At 55.6% G+C, this 16,443-nt stretch overlaps 5 protein-coding genes across 5 annotated transcripts; 3 read left to right on the top strand and 2 right to left on the bottom strand.

Annotated features, from left to right (window-relative positions):
* The first annotated feature begins 335 nt into the window (after positions 1–335).
* On the top strand, positions 336–1,291 carry B0T26DRAFT_694977 (uncharacterized protein). Its single transcript, XM_060441272.1, has one exon. It carries the CDS (start codon positions 771–773, stop codon positions 1,170–1,172), a length of 402 nt encoding a protein of 133 aa, XP_060300416.1. The 5' UTR covers positions 336–770; the 3' UTR covers positions 1,173–1,291.
* Positions 1,292–6,396: 5,105 nt separating this feature from the next.
* On the top strand, positions 6,397–7,580 carry B0T26DRAFT_822089 (Mss4-like protein). Its single transcript, XM_060447411.1, has 2 exons — positions 6,397–6,761; positions 6,852–7,580. Exons 1-2 carry the CDS (start codon positions 6,630–6,632, stop codon positions 7,236–7,238), a joined length of 519 nt encoding a protein of 172 aa, XP_060300415.1. The 5' UTR covers positions 6,397–6,629; the 3' UTR covers positions 7,239–7,580.
* A 96-nt stretch (positions 7,581–7,676) lies between these two features.
* Positions 7,677–8,275, bottom strand: B0T26DRAFT_747875 (uncharacterized protein; the record flags this gene model as incomplete). The annotated part of the gene is made up of 2 exons (XM_060444890.1): positions 7,677–7,782; positions 8,046–8,275. 2 exons carry the CDS (start codon positions 8,273–8,275, stop codon positions 7,677–7,679), a joined length of 336 nt encoding a protein of 111 aa, XP_060300414.1.
* A 3,303-nt stretch (positions 8,276–11,578) lies between these two features.
* B0T26DRAFT_672210 (glycoside hydrolase superfamily) lies at positions 11,579–14,736 on the top strand (the record flags this gene model as incomplete). The annotated part of the gene is made up of 5 exons (XM_060439420.1): positions 11,579–11,941; positions 11,978–12,364; positions 12,427–13,326; positions 13,372–13,417; positions 13,484–14,736. 5 exons carry the CDS (start codon positions 11,579–11,581, stop codon positions 14,734–14,736), a joined length of 2,949 nt encoding a protein of 982 aa, XP_060300413.1.
* Positions 14,737–14,956: 220 nt separating this feature from the next.
* On the bottom strand, positions 14,957–15,794 carry B0T26DRAFT_638544 (endoglucanase II; the record flags this gene model as incomplete). The annotated part of the gene is made up of 2 exons (XM_060437046.1): positions 14,957–15,043; positions 15,162–15,794. The coding sequence occupies 2 exons, from the start codon at positions 15,792–15,794 to the stop codon at positions 14,957–14,959; spliced, it is 720 nt and encodes a 239-aa protein (XP_060300412.1).
* Between the last annotated feature and the right edge of the window lie 649 nt (positions 15,795–16,443).

Below are 16,443 nucleotides of genomic sequence, written 5' to 3'. Positions count from 1 at the left end.
AACTACATGGAGAATAATATAATAGAGGCGTAAGAGAACGTTCGGATGTGGCCTCACAGCTAAACCCTAACCCCATGCCCCTTCTAAGCGAAAAAAGCCGGGCGGGCACACTGATTTGAGGCTTTAAGCACCTAAGACAAGCTATCAGCTGAACTCTTTGCTTCATGATCTCATCTGAACCCGTCCACCTTGACTCGAGCTTCAATCAATCAAGCTTAAGCAAACCACATGAAATAGTAGGTGTCCTAGATCTAGTTTCGTATGGACTACGATCTTCTAGTCCGGCACCGAGAACATGGCTCTTGAGCTGAGCTCAAGCGCCCGAAGTCATCTGACTCATTTCTGATACCTCTGACATGCAGCAGAACCAAACCCCATCCCCGTCTCTGTCGTCGGATGGCGCCGCCAAAATGGCGCGACTGAGCGAGAACAAGCGCCGCTACCGGGCGCGCCGGAAGGAATACGTGTCAGATATCGAACGAAAGCCTACTGCTGCCCGTCAACAAGAGACAGTGCGGAAGGCGAGGCAATGGGCAACAGCACTTGCAGCTAGCCGCAACTTGGGGCTGACATTGGAGCCGTGGAGAAGCTAGGAGCGTCCTCCTTCAACTTCAGTGACAGCATGACGAGTGAGAATCAACAGTCCACCCATCCGTCTGAGAGCATTTCCACATGTCTCACGGCGCCGAGACGCCGCTCGGGGGCCACTTACACTCGGAATCTTTCACCCCGCCCCCATCCCCAACCCCAACCATTCCGAACACAAAAATATGGTCATGGCGATATATCCGGCGAGGCCGACTAGCAACGACACACCAGCTATAAGGCCAAACAGTCCAAGTCTTCCAACGCATAACGAGACCTGCACCCGCCTCAAAGTCAAACAAACGCCCCCATGCAAACTCCCGACACGCCTCGAGGAAAGCTCTGGCGCAGATATCACCCAAGTTGCGGTCACTTCCTGTTCGGATGACCCCGCTCAGACCTCGTGTCGTGAAGTCGGCGTTGAGTGTGGGAAGGCATATGAAATGCTCATGCCGTACGCAACATCTGAAGAAAAGATGGACTGTGTTGCTCGGGCTTTGGAAAGCGGCTGCACTACGAATGGGAAGGGCGGATGTGCCGTCAAGTCTAAAGTCGTCTGGCAAACCCTCGGGAACATGTGCGGATGATTGAATTTCTCAGTGACAATAAATGTAGGACTATAGCTCGTTTGAGTATTATGGCTAGGATGTCTCCAAAGTGGCCCAACTAGTGAGCGCTTCCAAGTACGTGTAAGCATATTTGGTCGGGTTGATGACGCACAAACATGATGGCCTAGTCGAAGTTGACTGCATATTGCATAAAATCTGGGTTCTCGCGGGGTTGTGTGTGAAGACAAGTATTAATCAGGAATTCTTCCGGCCTGGCAGCTCAAAATTCAACGTTCTGGGCGCGTCGTGTTTGGTTGTGCAACTGGGGATCTTGAATTGGCGATCTACCGGGGTTTTCGCCTGGCTTCAAGTCCATATCTTTGCCATATACTCCAAGAACAGCCCGCAATGCCTTAAATCAGAAACCGAGAGCAAACCGTTCTCCAACTCCCAAGGCTACAGAAAAACAGCAGGGTGATGTTTCAGGCATCTACAGATAAGGACGCCCGGCCTCAGACATCACAGGCGGTGTTGTCATCTGGAAATCCACTAGCGAATGGCGTCAAAATACGATTTGGGGAGGAGGGGGGGTGTACTGGTTTGGGGAAGGAATCTTTCATTACTAGACCAGCCAGAAAGCGAAGAAGAGGACAACATTGTAAACAGTGGGTATGATTAGAACCACTGGGTGAAATAAACGCCCACTTAATTAAAGCACTAGGTTGAGTAGGAGGGGTGAGAGTGAACTGATTAGAATGGTACGTTATTCAATAATAGGGAAAGCATCTGAAGTTCGTAGCTTTTTTTCCAATAATAATCGCAAGAGATTTTGAGAATGGGGTTAATTCGTTTTGGGGGGTTTAGCTTGCTAGACCGCGTATATATTCTCCCTACCTCACGTCCCGCATCTCCTTTTTCTCTTTTCTTTCCTCGGCCGGATCGTTATTTTCTCTACTCATCGAGTAGATCACCGCAGACCGACGCCTCCTTTGCGAAAGGTAGGATAGTTTCCTTTACTCTCATTTATCTCTAGTCATCACGCACTAAATCATCGTCGCCGTCGGCGTTTCCTCCAGTCATACTGCCTGCTTTTGCAGAGCCTTTCCTCTCGAATCACTGCCCTCATCCGACCGTCACTAAACTCATCCGACCGTCACTAAAGTTCCGCACTGCCCTGCCACAAATATTCACGCCCCATTTCACGATGACTGGATCAGCAAATTCCCTTCCCCACCCTATACCTCTGGATCACGCAAAGCCCCTGCCCAACGTTCCACAGGAATGAGTGGTCGCGCTCGATTCTTTGCCCGGAATCGACTGCGAAACTAGTCACAAACACAAAGAAAGATACACGCCATACAGTCCGAGTCCCCCACCACAGTCTGCCCCTTCTATATGGAGCCAAAGAGTCGCCGGTTCCGCTATCGTGGCAACAAATATGTTGATTCAACTGGCTGGCATATCTCGGGTCACAATAAACACCTATCGGATATGCCTGGGATCTTTCGCCTACTCGTCTAAAATGTCCCAGACAACACACGCATTTCACCCTCGAAGTTTCCCCCTCACAGAGAACGCACTTATTGTGCCATACAGAAATTAATATCCCGCTTTCTTTCGTCTTCCTTTTCTCCTTCTAATCCGCAGAATAATCGCTAATGTTGCCTTCGTCTTACCAGCAGCTTCGATCTAGCATTTCCTTCCCTACAGGGAAGGTAAGACGACTCCTAGCCTATTGCTGGGATGGACCAACCCGGGGCAGCCCCCCTGCCGGCAACGGCCGGCACAGCCAACGCGGGCTTTCAGCTCATCGCCGCCGCCGCCGCTCCGCCGCCGCCTTCCCGCCGAGATGCGGCCCACAAGATCGTGGGCTGAGAGTGTGGCGCCTGCCTCACCAGAAACACGGTGCCGGCAGCCGGCCTGGCCAAGGCGGCTAAACACACACGACTGGGCACCATCGCCTAGGGTCGGCCCTGGCCGGCTGGATGTGCTGCGTCGATAGGGGGGTCCACCTCGTCCCCGGCCCTAATAGTCTTGATGAGCTCGACCTCGCGTATCTGCGATTCCTGGCTAAAACACTGAACAAACCTTCCCAAGGATATCGCCTTGTCGATATGAGCTTTTATGCCGCCTGAGTAAAGACCTCGATCCGAATGACATCCAGATCCTGTTCGAATATCAGAGTAAACGACTAGCCGACGACCAAAGCTCAGGTCCTGATGTGTCCTCCCACCAAACGCCGACCAAGAACGCTTTTTTATCCTATTTACCACCCCAACCAGTCGAAATTGCTAGGTTGTGAAACATAAACCCCCGCTCCTTGCATTGCTTTACCCGATCTTAGTTTTCAGTCTAGTCGTCCCTGTGCCATTGCTATCCCAAAGAGTCAGAGTTCCCGTTTATCTTGCCAGCCATATTGACCACAGAGGTCCATACGCTTCAGCAGGCCGAGCATCAAGCCCGCTAGGTGCGGGGGAAGCAGGGGCACCAACAGCGTGAGGCTGACGACGAGCAGCACAAGTAGCAAGAGGAGGCTAACCTTCAAGAGGTCGTCATGGAGCCTACCACTCCGACGAAGTCACCGGGCAAAGGCTCGCCCATCGCCCAGCGTCAATACCGACTGACCGGAGCCAAGAAGACACTACGGACATTCTCCATTGCCTCGCCCAAGATAAAGACCCGGTGGGGTGGTCACTCGCCACTTCACCCATTCCCCAGCACAACCTCTAGTCTGCCTAATTCATTCTTTCGCCCCGAGAGGTATTTTACGGTGCTCTTCCCTCGGATTTCCGCAATTCGAACATGAACAATTCAAGCCCTTCAGCGCCCGTCGCCGCTCGTCTTCGGATCAATCCCCAGCCAGGAATTTGGCAGTTCCGGCGAGAGCACCAGAAATACCCCCGATTCACGCTAACGTTTCCTCTCGGCTCAACCAACCCCCCCTCCTAGGACTGAAAACAGAACGCAGCCCATGCTGACCTCTAATCTCACCGGTCTGCTGTTCTAGCGTGTGAACTTTCGTCATCCTGGCGGCCGGCTCCTCCTTGGGCGTGGCGGGTTGTAGTCGATGTCTTTCTGGCTCATGTGCCGCGCCGCCTTCTCCTGAAATCTAAACTCCTAGTAAAAAGGGAATGGAAAAATACTGCTGTAGAACCCCTATCACATGTCTCAATCTACATAGTATCTATTATGCTATTGGATAAACATTCTCTCCGTGATTTTTAGGTTGAGACAGAACTCAAGATATGCGTCTTCCAGAGGATTTCCTACAAGTTCAGATTCGGCTGTCGTCGTCCGTGTATTATGAGACAATATGTTCAAATGTCTCCCAATAAGTCATGAGTGGCTCTAATCTAATTGTTACACTTAATCGAAGTTGAGAGCCCTCTTGAGAAGGGATTCTGCTGCGGGTATGAAAGGCTGCAATTTCATCTTTGGCCGGGACTTGCTGCTGGGTTGCTGTGACTTGCTGCTGGCTCTCCGCCACAGCCTGCTTTCAGAGTAGTAGTTGGGCCGTTCGTCGTGGTGACCATAGGATCCGCGAGAGGAAGGGCGGCCTAGATCGCGACTGTCGCTTGCTGTTGCTGACTTGCTGCTGGCTTGTTGCTGACCTGCTGCTGACCTGCTGCTGACCTGCTGCTGACTTGCTGCTGACTTGCTGCTGACTTGTAGTAGTCCGTGTCTCAGCTGCTGCATCAAACCCGAGGGGCGGTCTAGATCGCGACCATGACGCCTTCAATTCCAAGAGTTCAAGACGCACGATCGAGTCGGGGTGGCATGTACACCAGGTTATGTATGGCATGGCATCTTGCTATTCCTGTCGCTAATAACTTCCTGCTGCGGCATGAACGTGGCGATGCCAGGCCATACAACTGCCCATTCTGTCGCAAAGTAGACCCCATCGCCCTGCCCTGGGTGACCACCCGGACACAGTCTTCAGGCCTTCAAAGGCATATATAGACCCGGCAGTCTCCAGTATAGACTGCAGACAACAACACGGGCATCTTCCATCTACATCTTCATCTCCCCGGACCTTCTTCGTAAACGCAATCCCGAATTAGGCACTGATTCTGCGTCGAGGGTAGCGGTACCCGTAGCGGCGTCCCGGACTGACGAAAGAGAATAGGTGCCTTCTCCAATCTCGGTTTCTCATCTCGCAGAGGGTCGTTCAAGAGTGTGTACGTACTGGGGTACCTAGGACCCCCAGGCCAGGGTTGAACGTCTGTTCTCCTTATAGACTAGACGAAAAATCGTAGGCGACCCGGCACGGCTAGACCTGTGATGGTGTGAGTTTCACGGAGGGGATGGAATCGGAAAAGCCATTGTTTTGACGAACCTTGTCTCTGGACTCTGGAGACTCTAGACCCAGAATTAGATGCCCTGTAGGCGGCTAGTCGGGTCTGAGAACCCTCCATGCCGGATTTGAACTGCATTGTTGTGTTGCTTTGCAGATGTGATCAGATACCCGAGCGTCCTGTCCAGATCGGCGTACATGTGCGACACTTCACGCATGGCGACAGTGTTATTCTTGAAGCCCTGGCGTTGCTGATCGGTATCAGAGGATGAGGCATGATCGTGATAGCCGTCGTGGCAAGCTCTGCGGTGATGGTATTTATTTGTTCCCTCCGGATTGGGAAAAGGAGGTAAAGGTCGCGTCAATCGCCGCAGAGATTGCTGCTGCCACGACAACTACCATGACCGCCGCCGTAGAACGATGGTGACGATGGGGTGGTAGCGACACTAATCTGAAATCAAAGCTTCGACAAAGCGTTCGGTAGGTGGAGGGGCCGCCTTAGTAAACCGAGAAAAGAACAGTAAAGATTTCTTAGGCGGGGTCCTGGGCAAGGAAGCCTAGGGAAAATTACAGAGAGCACCGCAGAATACTGACGGAAGAATAATTAATACGGTGACCGGTTACGGATCCTACAGAGGGCAGAATCTTGGTGATTCTAGGGTTAGGGGTAATTACGTGTAGCATGTAGACCAGCTTACATTTAGACCAGCTTACACGTTACGGTCTTGACCTAGTTCTGAGGAGCAGAATAAAGGAATGAAATCAAGAACTTTACGCGGCATTACACCGCATTGTGTATTATGCCATCTATTTTCTTCTACTCGTCCCCTTCTTACTCATTAATAAGAGAGAAAACCTGGCCGGGAAATTATATTCCCGTCAAGGTTGAGGAAGTCCGATTTCCATGGCGTTGTAAAGTTGGGGATGACCAACCAACCCCGCTCTAGGCTTGGCGACCTTGCGATTACTAAGTACCAGACTACCTTAGGTACCAAGTACCAGACTACCCCAGGTACCTATTACACCTACGGCAAGCTCAATTACTCATTGGCTTCTTCATTTTCCATCTTTTCAACGTCACCTTTACGCCCAAGACTTTCTCATTATTGTTTTCTTCGTGCGCGCAGGGCAGGAGCACGAAAGACACACCCAGACAAAGCGACAGACAGAGACAGACACCAGAGACAGACACCAGAGAGACGATGGCTGCGAGCGTGAGCACTGCGGACAAGTCCAAGCCCTGCATTCCGCACGCCGGTCTCGCCAGAGACGGCTGGTCCGACGAAGACAAGGCCACGGCGACCTGCTACTGTGGCGCCGTGCAGCTCGTCTTTGTGAGTCGACTCAAATATGCTCTAGCGCGATCGAGCGTGCCTGGCCGAGCTGACGCAACGTGGCTGAGCTGACGCAACGTGAATAACCAGTCGCTCGACGGCGTCGTCAACACCTTCGTGTGCAACTGCGTCGACTGCCGCAAGATCACGGCGTCCATGTTCGCGAGCAACTTCACCGTCAAGGACACGCACTTTGAGCACGCGCGCGGGAGAGACCGCCTCAAGACGTTCAGCCAGGCGCAGACGATCGGCTCGCGCAAGGCTATGACCAACCACTTCTGCGAGAACTGCGGCTCCCTCATGTACCGCGTCGGCGAGCGCCTGCCGGGCCTGAGCATCCTGCGCATCGGCACCGTCGACGACTTCTCCCTGCACGAGACCAAGCTCCGCCCGCGCCAGGAGCACTGGACCAAGGACCGCGTCTGCTGGTTCGCGGGCGTCCAGGGCGTCGAGGAGACCTTTGGGGGCCAGGGCTGAGCAGCAAGTCCCCATTCGCCGCTTCGCGTGCAATGCTCTGATACGACTTCGGGGAGTCGGGGAGCTCGCGGAGAGACTTGCTACCCTGACTGTTCGTGAGTCCTCTGTTAGGACCTCATACGTTTATAGTGTAGCTCAGGAAATAGAGACCCTGGCTGATGTTGTATCACATTTCTCCTAACGCCCCCGACAGAACGACTTGAGAGTGTTACATGACTTGAGAGTGTTACATGACTCGAGAGTGTTACATGACTCGAGAGTGTTGCATATTGTAAGGCTATCCTTGGGGTAGCCCATTTCGCACTCTGCATTTTTCCACAGAGTACATCTGTTGGCGTATACAGCTCAAAAGCCCCGCCAAGGAAACCTGCAGTCAAGAGCGGCAAATATTTGAGAAACTTGGGTATTTATAAAATAAATGTATATCTTGCTATATTCTTACGAGGCACCCTGCGAGGGCAGCCTGTCAATGGCAAGGGGCTTTGTCTCTTGCTTCCACTTTCTGCCCCATGCTGTGCGCCTGCTCGGACCGCCAACGACAATCCTAGTGGCAATGGTTTCCAACAGAATCATATTGGGCCCTCTCTAAGGGGCTATTAGCAGAGGGAGGCACGAACACTGAAACCGTGGAAACCCCGCCTTCCGCAACAGAACAACAGAACACAAGTAAGGTGGGCGCAGGCAAGTCTTAAACGTGGGGAAAAGTCATGCGAAGTAATTAGTCAATATATCGAAGAACGGCACAGGCTCGTACCCAAGGGTGACTGACTGGCCCGGCCGAGACGGAAAACTTGGGCAAAATCCTACCACTTGTTCTTTCCAGCCTCAAGCTCGTTGTTGGCTTTAATCTTCTTGTGCTTGCGAGGCTTGTCCTCGCCATTATCACAAGTCTTGGTCGACTCTCGTGTCTGAGGATACTTTTCCGCGGCCGCACTGATGATGATGCCGTTGGTGGTGCCGGCGTTCAAGATGGCGGCTGAGGGCACTGGGGATTGATTCATGCCGTCTGTATTGGCGCTGGAGCCACCAACAATCATAACGGGTGCTGAAGGGTTTGGATCATTCGTGTTTGAGTTTCGGAAATCCGAGGGAAGAGCACTGTAAAATTTTGCTCGGAAGTGCCGTCCGCCTTGCGCTTCTGTGCGACTGGGTGGCTATCCGGGTAGCCAAAAACCAAACATGGAGGCAAATGATCCAAAAGCAGCCCACACTGCTGCCAGTCCTATCGTCAAGGTATGACCTATGGATCCTTTTCAATATTAAGAAACGGCTCCATAAGTCGTACTTTGACGACGGGGCCGGCAGTGGCGTGGGCTGCTATTGAACCATTTGCCTCTGTGTTTGACTATTGGCCACCCGGACAACCAAAGTATCCATTTCGCCCAGCTTGGTGACAGGCCGGAGCCCGCCCACCCGCTTCTTGGTGTTGAGAACGTCACCTGCGCTACGCGATCGGCGAGGGCCTTCCCTGGCCCGACTCGTCCATGATGTTGACGATGTCTTGCTGCTGCTCGGAAAGAGGAGTATCAAGGAGAAGAGAGCACGCTGAGAGGAAGCCGTGCATGGGGGTCCGGATCTCGTGCCGGTTCTGGGGCTGGGCGAGACGCTGGAGCTGTTCTGCGACCTGGACGGGCCAAATACTGGCTCCTCGCTATTTTGAACTGGCCTGTGCCTAGGATCTCCAGGAGCCCGGCAACAGGTGTATCCCAACCATTCAACGCTTATCCCATGGGCATTGGGGGGAGCACTGCCTCATTTTTCTCAGCTTCGTTTCTCGGGAGAAAGGAAATATTCCCGTAAACAGGGTCCGCACCGCCAAAAAAAGGGGAACGTCTGGATGACCAAGTCGTTGGCCCCGTAGTCATTGATCTGCTTAATGCCGCCCCCAAAAGTCTCAAGTCTCGACAGTGCCGATTTCGTGTTCAATACCGTCCTTTTCCCTTCAGAGTAGAAGGTAATGCCGGTGATATAGATGCCGGTGATATAGATATGCCAAGGTATAGAGACCTGAGGGGAAGAAGGGATCAACGGAGTGAGCAGGCGAACACCGGTCGATTGGTCGTCGGATGTGTGGTTCCGGGATCTCAAGGGTTGGTCGAGCGGGCGTCAAAGAGATTTAGAATATTGCTCCACGGCATCGTCGAAGCTCTTAACAAATCATCGGCGATATCCAGAGCCGGCTGACTTGGAAATCAGAGAGAAGGGCCGTTTCCGGGTGCGTAAGACGCGCGAAAGCAAAACCCGGGCTCGTTCTGGACGAGGTAGTTGAGCATCAAGCTTGTTTGCTCTCTCCACCACTCAAAGTGAAGAAATCCAACCCAGCGCTAGCAAGCAGCACGATTACAAACATGCCACTGGAGCCTGTCAAGTCGGGAATCTTGTTTGTTGTTGACGCTAGAGTATTAGTAGCGAACTCGGCCGGCCAGGATACCCTCAGGTTGGACAAAATTGAAGGAGAAAACAAGTAGCTGGTTGTGCGTTCCTCAATTGAAGCTTATTCTCTGGTTCTAGCTTCTCATGTGAGCTTTGTCGCAATCATTGACAACTGTGTTGCCGACCCGTGGGCGTCTTGAGCTGCCGAGAACAACAAGAACAAAGCTGGAAAATGACTTGGATATGATGACGCTGACGCAACTGCTGTATTGATTCTTAGTTCGCTCTGTCGGCTAAGCCTTGGTGGCTGCTTGTTCTGTCAAATGCACCAGTTCCAAGACGGTTCCAAGACTCTGTTGGCGTCAAAGCCAGATGGGAGTTTCTGGCTCTGTGATAAGGAAGGATGCCCGCTGTGGCGACGTGGTCCAGATCGTCCGTCGAGAAGCGGGTTGAATTGAAGGCAGTTGCGGGCGTGGTGAGCTCAGGCTGGTAACGATCGGCCCATATAATAGTAGTTGCTGGTTCTGAAGCTATAGAAAAAGGGAAGCTTTCTGCTGGCTGCTCGCTGGCATGGCGGGACTCTATGATAATGGGCTGATGTGCTTGCAGCGCGAGTATGAAAGGTAGTTTGGGACCTCAGTATCGGAGGTTGACATTGTGTATAAGGAGGAGATAAGGAGGAGATGATGCAGCTGCAATCTTCCTGCGGCTTTGATTCTTAGGTGTGGCCCTGAAGAGCTAAGAGACACGGGGAGAGGGGAAGGGAGTTCTAGTTCTGGAGTGGCTCACGGGCTGAATTTGAAGAGCGATGCATGTCGATATCTCGGGATACGAGAGGTAGCCGTAAAAATGAAATGGCAGGGGAAAGGGGCGAAATGTGTTCGAGTAATTATGAGGAAATGGGGTTTGTGCGGCGACCAAAACGAGGTGCAAAAAGGTTCAAGGAGCAAAGCAAGGTACCGGGTGCCTGCAGTAAAACGGAAAATTTAGGAGGATCGCGGAGAACAACGACCTAGAGGTGGTGGATACCCTAATGCTCGGGAATAAAAGAGAGCAGGTAACCTGATAGGGGCCAGCATCCAAGATTAGTGATGCCGCGTTCCCTTTCAGTTTCCGGGTTCAGCTTTCAGGTCCAATAGCAGGTTGTAAAATTCTTTACAGGGAGCTTTCCTACTATAACTACATTGAATTCTAGTGGCTGGGCGGTAGGTACTGAACGTTACATAGCGCATTCCATTGTGACCCGTACCAAATTAAAGAGGAGGAACTGAAAGCCCGCCCAGGTAATTCACCTTACATTGGAAGTACGTCAGATAGGTCAGGCAGGTCAGGCAAGTCAGGCAGGTCAGGCAGGTCAGGCAGGTCAGGCAGGTCAGGCAGGTCAGGCAGGTCAGGCAGGTCAGGCAGGTCAGGCAGGTCAGGCAGGTCAGGCAGGTCAGGCAGGTCAGGCAGGTCAGGCAGGTCAGGCAGGTCAGGCAGGTCAGGCAGGTCAGGCAGGTCAGGCAGGTCAGGCAGGTCAGGCAGGTCAGGCAGGTCAGGCAGGTATGGAAGGAAATGCTCGTACACCATTTTACCAACTCGAATCAGGAGAGTTCTGCGCTCTCACGGCTTGAATTTTACCGATTCTTGCTCCAATCAGATCCAAGTAGAGATGGCTGGGAGACGAGCGGGATCCGTTTATTGCCAATATCGACAGCACCGTCGATTCTCCAAGCCCATTTAGCCACAGCTGCCTACGACCGGCTAGTGCTACTCTACGGAAATGTAGCTCTATAAATGGGTAAGATTTCTAAGATTGGGGATCGAATAAGTTGACTCCACCTCGCTGCACTCGCTGCCCTCGACGTCAGACACGGCGGTCCACGACTGTCAAATCATAACACATCGCCCTGTCGAATCATATCACATCGCCCTGTCGAACATAACACATCGCCGCTATGCAGCTGCCAACTCCCCGGCGTCTCGGCATGGCCCCATGGCTGTGCTCCTTCGCTATCCTACTTCCCGTGCTGCAATTCGTACTCGGCTCCCAGGATTCCTGGCCGATCCTCGGCAACGGCCTCCAACAGACGATCCAATGGGACCATTACAGCCTCATCATCAACGGCGAGCGCATCTTCCTGTTCGGCGGCGAAATGCACCCGTTTCGCGTGCCGGTACCCGAAGTGTGGGAGGATGTTCTGCAAAATATCAAAGCGACGGGAATGAGGATGGTTTCAATCTACACGCACTGGGGGTTCCACGCTCCGACGCCTGGCAAGGTCGATTTCGACACGGGCGCGCACAACCTCACCCGCTTTCTCGAGATAGCCAGAGACGTCGGCTTGTACGTGCTAATGTGACCTAGCCCGTACATCAACGGAGAGCTCAACGCGGGCGGCATGGCGCTCTGGGCCACCACGGGCGCCTACGGGGACGTCCGGTCCAACGAGACAGCATACACGGAGGCGTGGACGCCGTACCAGGACGGCATGGCGCGGCTGGTCAAGCCCTTCCAGATCACCGAAAACGGTACCGTCATCATGTACCAAATCGAGAACGAGTATGCTAACCAGTGGCGCGACGTCGGCGCAAAGACGCCCAACCCCGAGGCCGTGTCGTACATGGAGAAGCTGGAGGAGAACGCGCGACGGAACGGGATCGTCGTGCCCATGATACACAATACACCCGGCCAAGGCGGCAGGTCGTGGTCTAGAGACTACGATACAGTCCGGGCACGAGGGGATGTGGATATCTACGGGCTGGACAGCTACGTGAGCTTGAGCCCCTCCCGTGAGCGGCGTGGTTGTGGCTTTGACTAAACGCGCCCGCAAAGCCGCAATGCTGGTCGTGCGTCACCCAAGACTGCGGCACCATCAAGGACTTTGCCATCGCCGACTACTGGGACCATTTCCAGCAGGTCTCGCCAAGGCAGCCGCCCATGATGCCCGAGTTCCAGGGGGGTGCGATGAACCCGTGGGACGGCCCAGCGGGCGGTTGCAAGGAGAGGACCGGCCCCGAGTTCGTCAACCTCTACTACCGCGACGCCATCGCCCAAAAGGTCACGACGCTGAACCTATACATGATGTACGGCGGCACGAACTGGGGGTGGCTGGCCGCGCCGTTCATCGGCACCAGCTACGACTACTCGGCCGCCATAGCCGAAGACCGGAGCATCGACGCCAAGTACTACAAGATCAAAAACCTCGGGCTCTTCACCCGCGTGGCAAACGAGCTGGCCTTAACCGAGCGTGTGGGCAACGGAACAGCATACACGAACAACACGGCCATATTCGTAACCGAGCTCAGAAACACGGACACGGGGGCTGCCTTCTACGTCCTCCGGCATGACATCACGTCTTCGGCGTCTGCGGAATACTTTATGCTCCGCGTCAACACGAGCGCTGGGAATTTCACGGTGCCTCAGATTCAAGGTGCCACAGTGCTGAGCGGCCACGAATCCAGGATCACGGTTGTCGACTTCAATTTTGGGAACAACACGCTGACATACTCGACGGCAGAGGTTTTGACGTACGCCATTATCGACGGACGCGCTACGTTCGTGCTCTGGGTTCCCACCGGCCTCTCGGCCGAATTCTATCTGCAGGGCGTGGCCAACGTGACCGTCTCTGCACATGCCGGAGCGCAGGGAATCACGTTTGACAAGAGGGACGAGGGCGTGGTCGCCGGCTTCACGCAGCCCGAGGGCATGTCTGTTCTGGACTTTGACACTGGCGTGAGGGTCATGGTTGTCGACAGAATGACGGCCTACAAGTTCTAGGCGCCTGCCTTGACAAGGGACCCTGGAGTCCCCGTCAACCAAACAGGTGAGCCACACGATATCTGCGTCTCTCGTGTCGACAAGTTCCAGCTAACACACATTCGTCAACCAGCCTTAGTCATAGGGCCGTATCTAGTCCGCTCAGCCAGCCTAGAGTCCGACACAATTCGCATATTCGGCGATTCCAACGGCACAACCCCTATCGAGGTATTCACCACGGCGGCCACGTCCAAGATCCAATGGAACGGCAAAGACCTGGCCACGACCCGCACAGGGCACGGCACACTACAGGCCACCATCCCACCGCCGGCCGCCTTCGCTCTCCCCAAGCTCGGGCCGTGGAAGTCCCAGGACGGCCTGCCCGAGCGACGGCCCGACTACTCCGACTCCAGCCTCGCATGGGTCCACGCCAACCACACGACAACGCACAGCGCCACCAAGGGCACCACGCCGTACCTCTACGCCGACGAATACGGCTTCCACACGGGGGTGCGGCTGTGGCGGGGGTATTTCGCCAGCACCGCCGCGAGCAACGTGACGGGCGCCTTCGTCAGCGTGCAGGGCGGCACGGCGCACGCCTGGTCGGCGTTTCTCAACGGGCAGCCCGTGGCGTCGTTCCTCGGCGACGCCAGCATGCCGATAGGGAACATGACGATTTCGTTCCCCAGCGGCGCGCTGCATGACGGCGACGAAGACGGCAGGGAGAACGTGTTGCTGGTCATGCACGACGACACGGGGCACGACGAGCTCAAGGCGGCGCTCAACCCCCGCGGAATCCTCAACGCCACGCTCCTCGGCAGCGACAGTGGCGGCGCTCGGCCGCAGTTCGGCCGGTGGAAGGTCGCGGGCACGGCGGGGGGCGCCGCGCTCGACCCCGTGCGCACACTCTACAACGAGGGCGGGCTCGCGGCGGAGCGGCTGGGCTGGCACCTTCCGGGGTTCGACGACTCGCGGTGGCCGGCGGGGTCGCCGCGCGAGCATAGTGGTGACGTCGGTGTGCGCTTCTACCGCACCGTGCTGGAGCTTGCGGTCCCCGACGGCCTCGACGTGTCGCTGGCCTTCCGGTTCGTCGCGCCGCCCTCGAACTTCACGGCGTATCGCGCGTACCTGTACGTCAACGGCTACCAGTTCGGCCGCTTCTATCCGGCCGTCGCCTCCGAGGACACGTTCCCAGTGCCGCCGGGAGTGCTAGACTACAGCGGCGACAACGTGGTCGCCGTGGCCGTGTGGGCGCAGACGAAGCTGGGCGCGGCCGTCGACGTCGAGCTCGTGCTGCGTTACGCCGTCGGCTCGTCCTTCTCTACCAAGTTTGACGGCGCGTACCTCCGTCCGAGCTGGAGGCCTGAGAGGCTGCTTTACGCTTGATTCCTTGGAGACATAGTCACGCAGGCATTGGTGGGAACGAACCAATACTGGGCCGGGGTTCAGAAACCATGTGTTAAATATCTATGTCAATGAAGTTCCGACGTCTTGGGAATACACATTTGCCGGTCAAATGTTGACTACAAATTCGCCGGTCAAATTTTGCGACCAAATGCCATCCCCGTTTCGATCATGTCCATCTACCACTGGCGCCGTTCGCGGTCTAGCAGGTGAAGACGCTGGGGCCGGGAATCGTGTAGCTGGTCAAGGGGGGCCAGTAGATGCTGATCTTGATTCCGGGATCGGTGCCCTGCAAGCGTCGCAGCCGAGTCAGCATTTCTCCGAGAAGTCACATCCAATCACGAAGGGAAGACACCCAATCACAAAGGGGAAGACATCCAATCACGAAGGGGAAGACAGCAACATACCGAGTAGGCGCCGGGGAAGCTGACGGTGGCGGGCGTCTTGGCGCCGGTGCCGCCAACCACATTGATCTGGGCGCACTCCATGTAGAACTGGGCGCCGGGGTAGTTGCCAGCGCCGTGGAGGGCAATCATCTCGGCGCGCAGCAGGTACTGGCCGGGGGCGATGCAGGCAGGGATGCGGATGTCGTGGCGGCCCTGGCCGGTGACGACACGCTCGGTGCCCCACACGCCGTTGCTGGCCAGCCCGTCCTGCTGGATCTTGAACCAGCCGCCGCCGGGGCCGGCATCGGCCGCCGCGTCGGACACCTTCTTGAGGTAGGCGAGCGTCGGGCCCTTGTGGGTGATGTCCATGACGTCGTTGGGCGCGCTGCCCGTCGTGCCGATCATGTACCGCCAGATGGCCGTCACGTTTGAGCCGGCTTGCACCGTGATCACCTTGCTGGTCGGTGACGTCGGGTTCGGCGCCCCGTTGCACGCCAGCGAGTTTGAGGCCACGTCCTCGATCGGCCCGTTGTACGACGGCACCCGCACTCCCTGCCCGACGCCCTGGTTGACGCCGCCGACTTCGAGCGAGGAGAAGATTGTGTGCGCGCTGGCCAGCCCGGCGGCGGCGAGGAGCGGAGCGACGACTTTCATGATTTCGATTCAGGGGTAAGGTCGAGTGGGAGATGGCTGGAAGGGTCGAGTAATTGCTCTGGGATACTGATACTGACTGATCAGAATACTGATACTGACTGATCAAAGACGACAAAGAGGATGTTATCGCGGGCTTCATATATGCGCGGTAGACGGCTCGCAAAATCTTGGAGGCACGCGGTTCCTGGAAGTCCATCGCCGCCGCCGCCTTGGCTGGCCTTGGCCGCGAAAAAATGCAACACCAAGGCGGCGAAATGGCCAGCAAAGCCAGGCTGTGCCGGTGCGACCCCGGCCACACAGAAGACTGGGGTGCAACGTCTCGGCGCGCGCACGCCCCGAGAACGGCGGCCGGCGCTGCAACCTCCTGCATTGGGTGGCCTCCGGAGCGAGCGCGGAACGTCGCGCTCCGGCCCAGGGGTCGCCATCTCTGGGGCAGGATTTCGGCTGCGCAACCGAAACAGCCGCACGGCCGGGCCAGCCAAGCCTCTGGGAGCCTGGCTCTAGCTGTCAGGCGGCCCTGCAATTTCCCCCGTGTCCTAGTCAAGGCTGTGTCCTAGTTTCCTAGTCAAGGCTAGTGTCCTGGTTTCCTGGCTTTGCTAGCGCAGAGCGCGCGTCAGCGGCGTGCTTAGCGCGCAGAACCGGGGCAGCG

This window comes from Lasiosphaeria miniovina (assembly GCF_030549165.1).
Source record: "Lasiosphaeria miniovina strain SMH2392-1A chromosome Unknown B0T26scaffold_2, whole genome shotgun sequence".
NCBI classification, from domain to species: domain Eukaryota; kingdom Fungi; phylum Ascomycota; class Sordariomycetes; order Sordariales; family Lasiosphaeriaceae; genus Lasiosphaeria; species Lasiosphaeria miniovina.
Note: the sequence above shows the minus strand (reverse complement) of the source record. Positions and strands in the feature narration are given on the sequence as shown.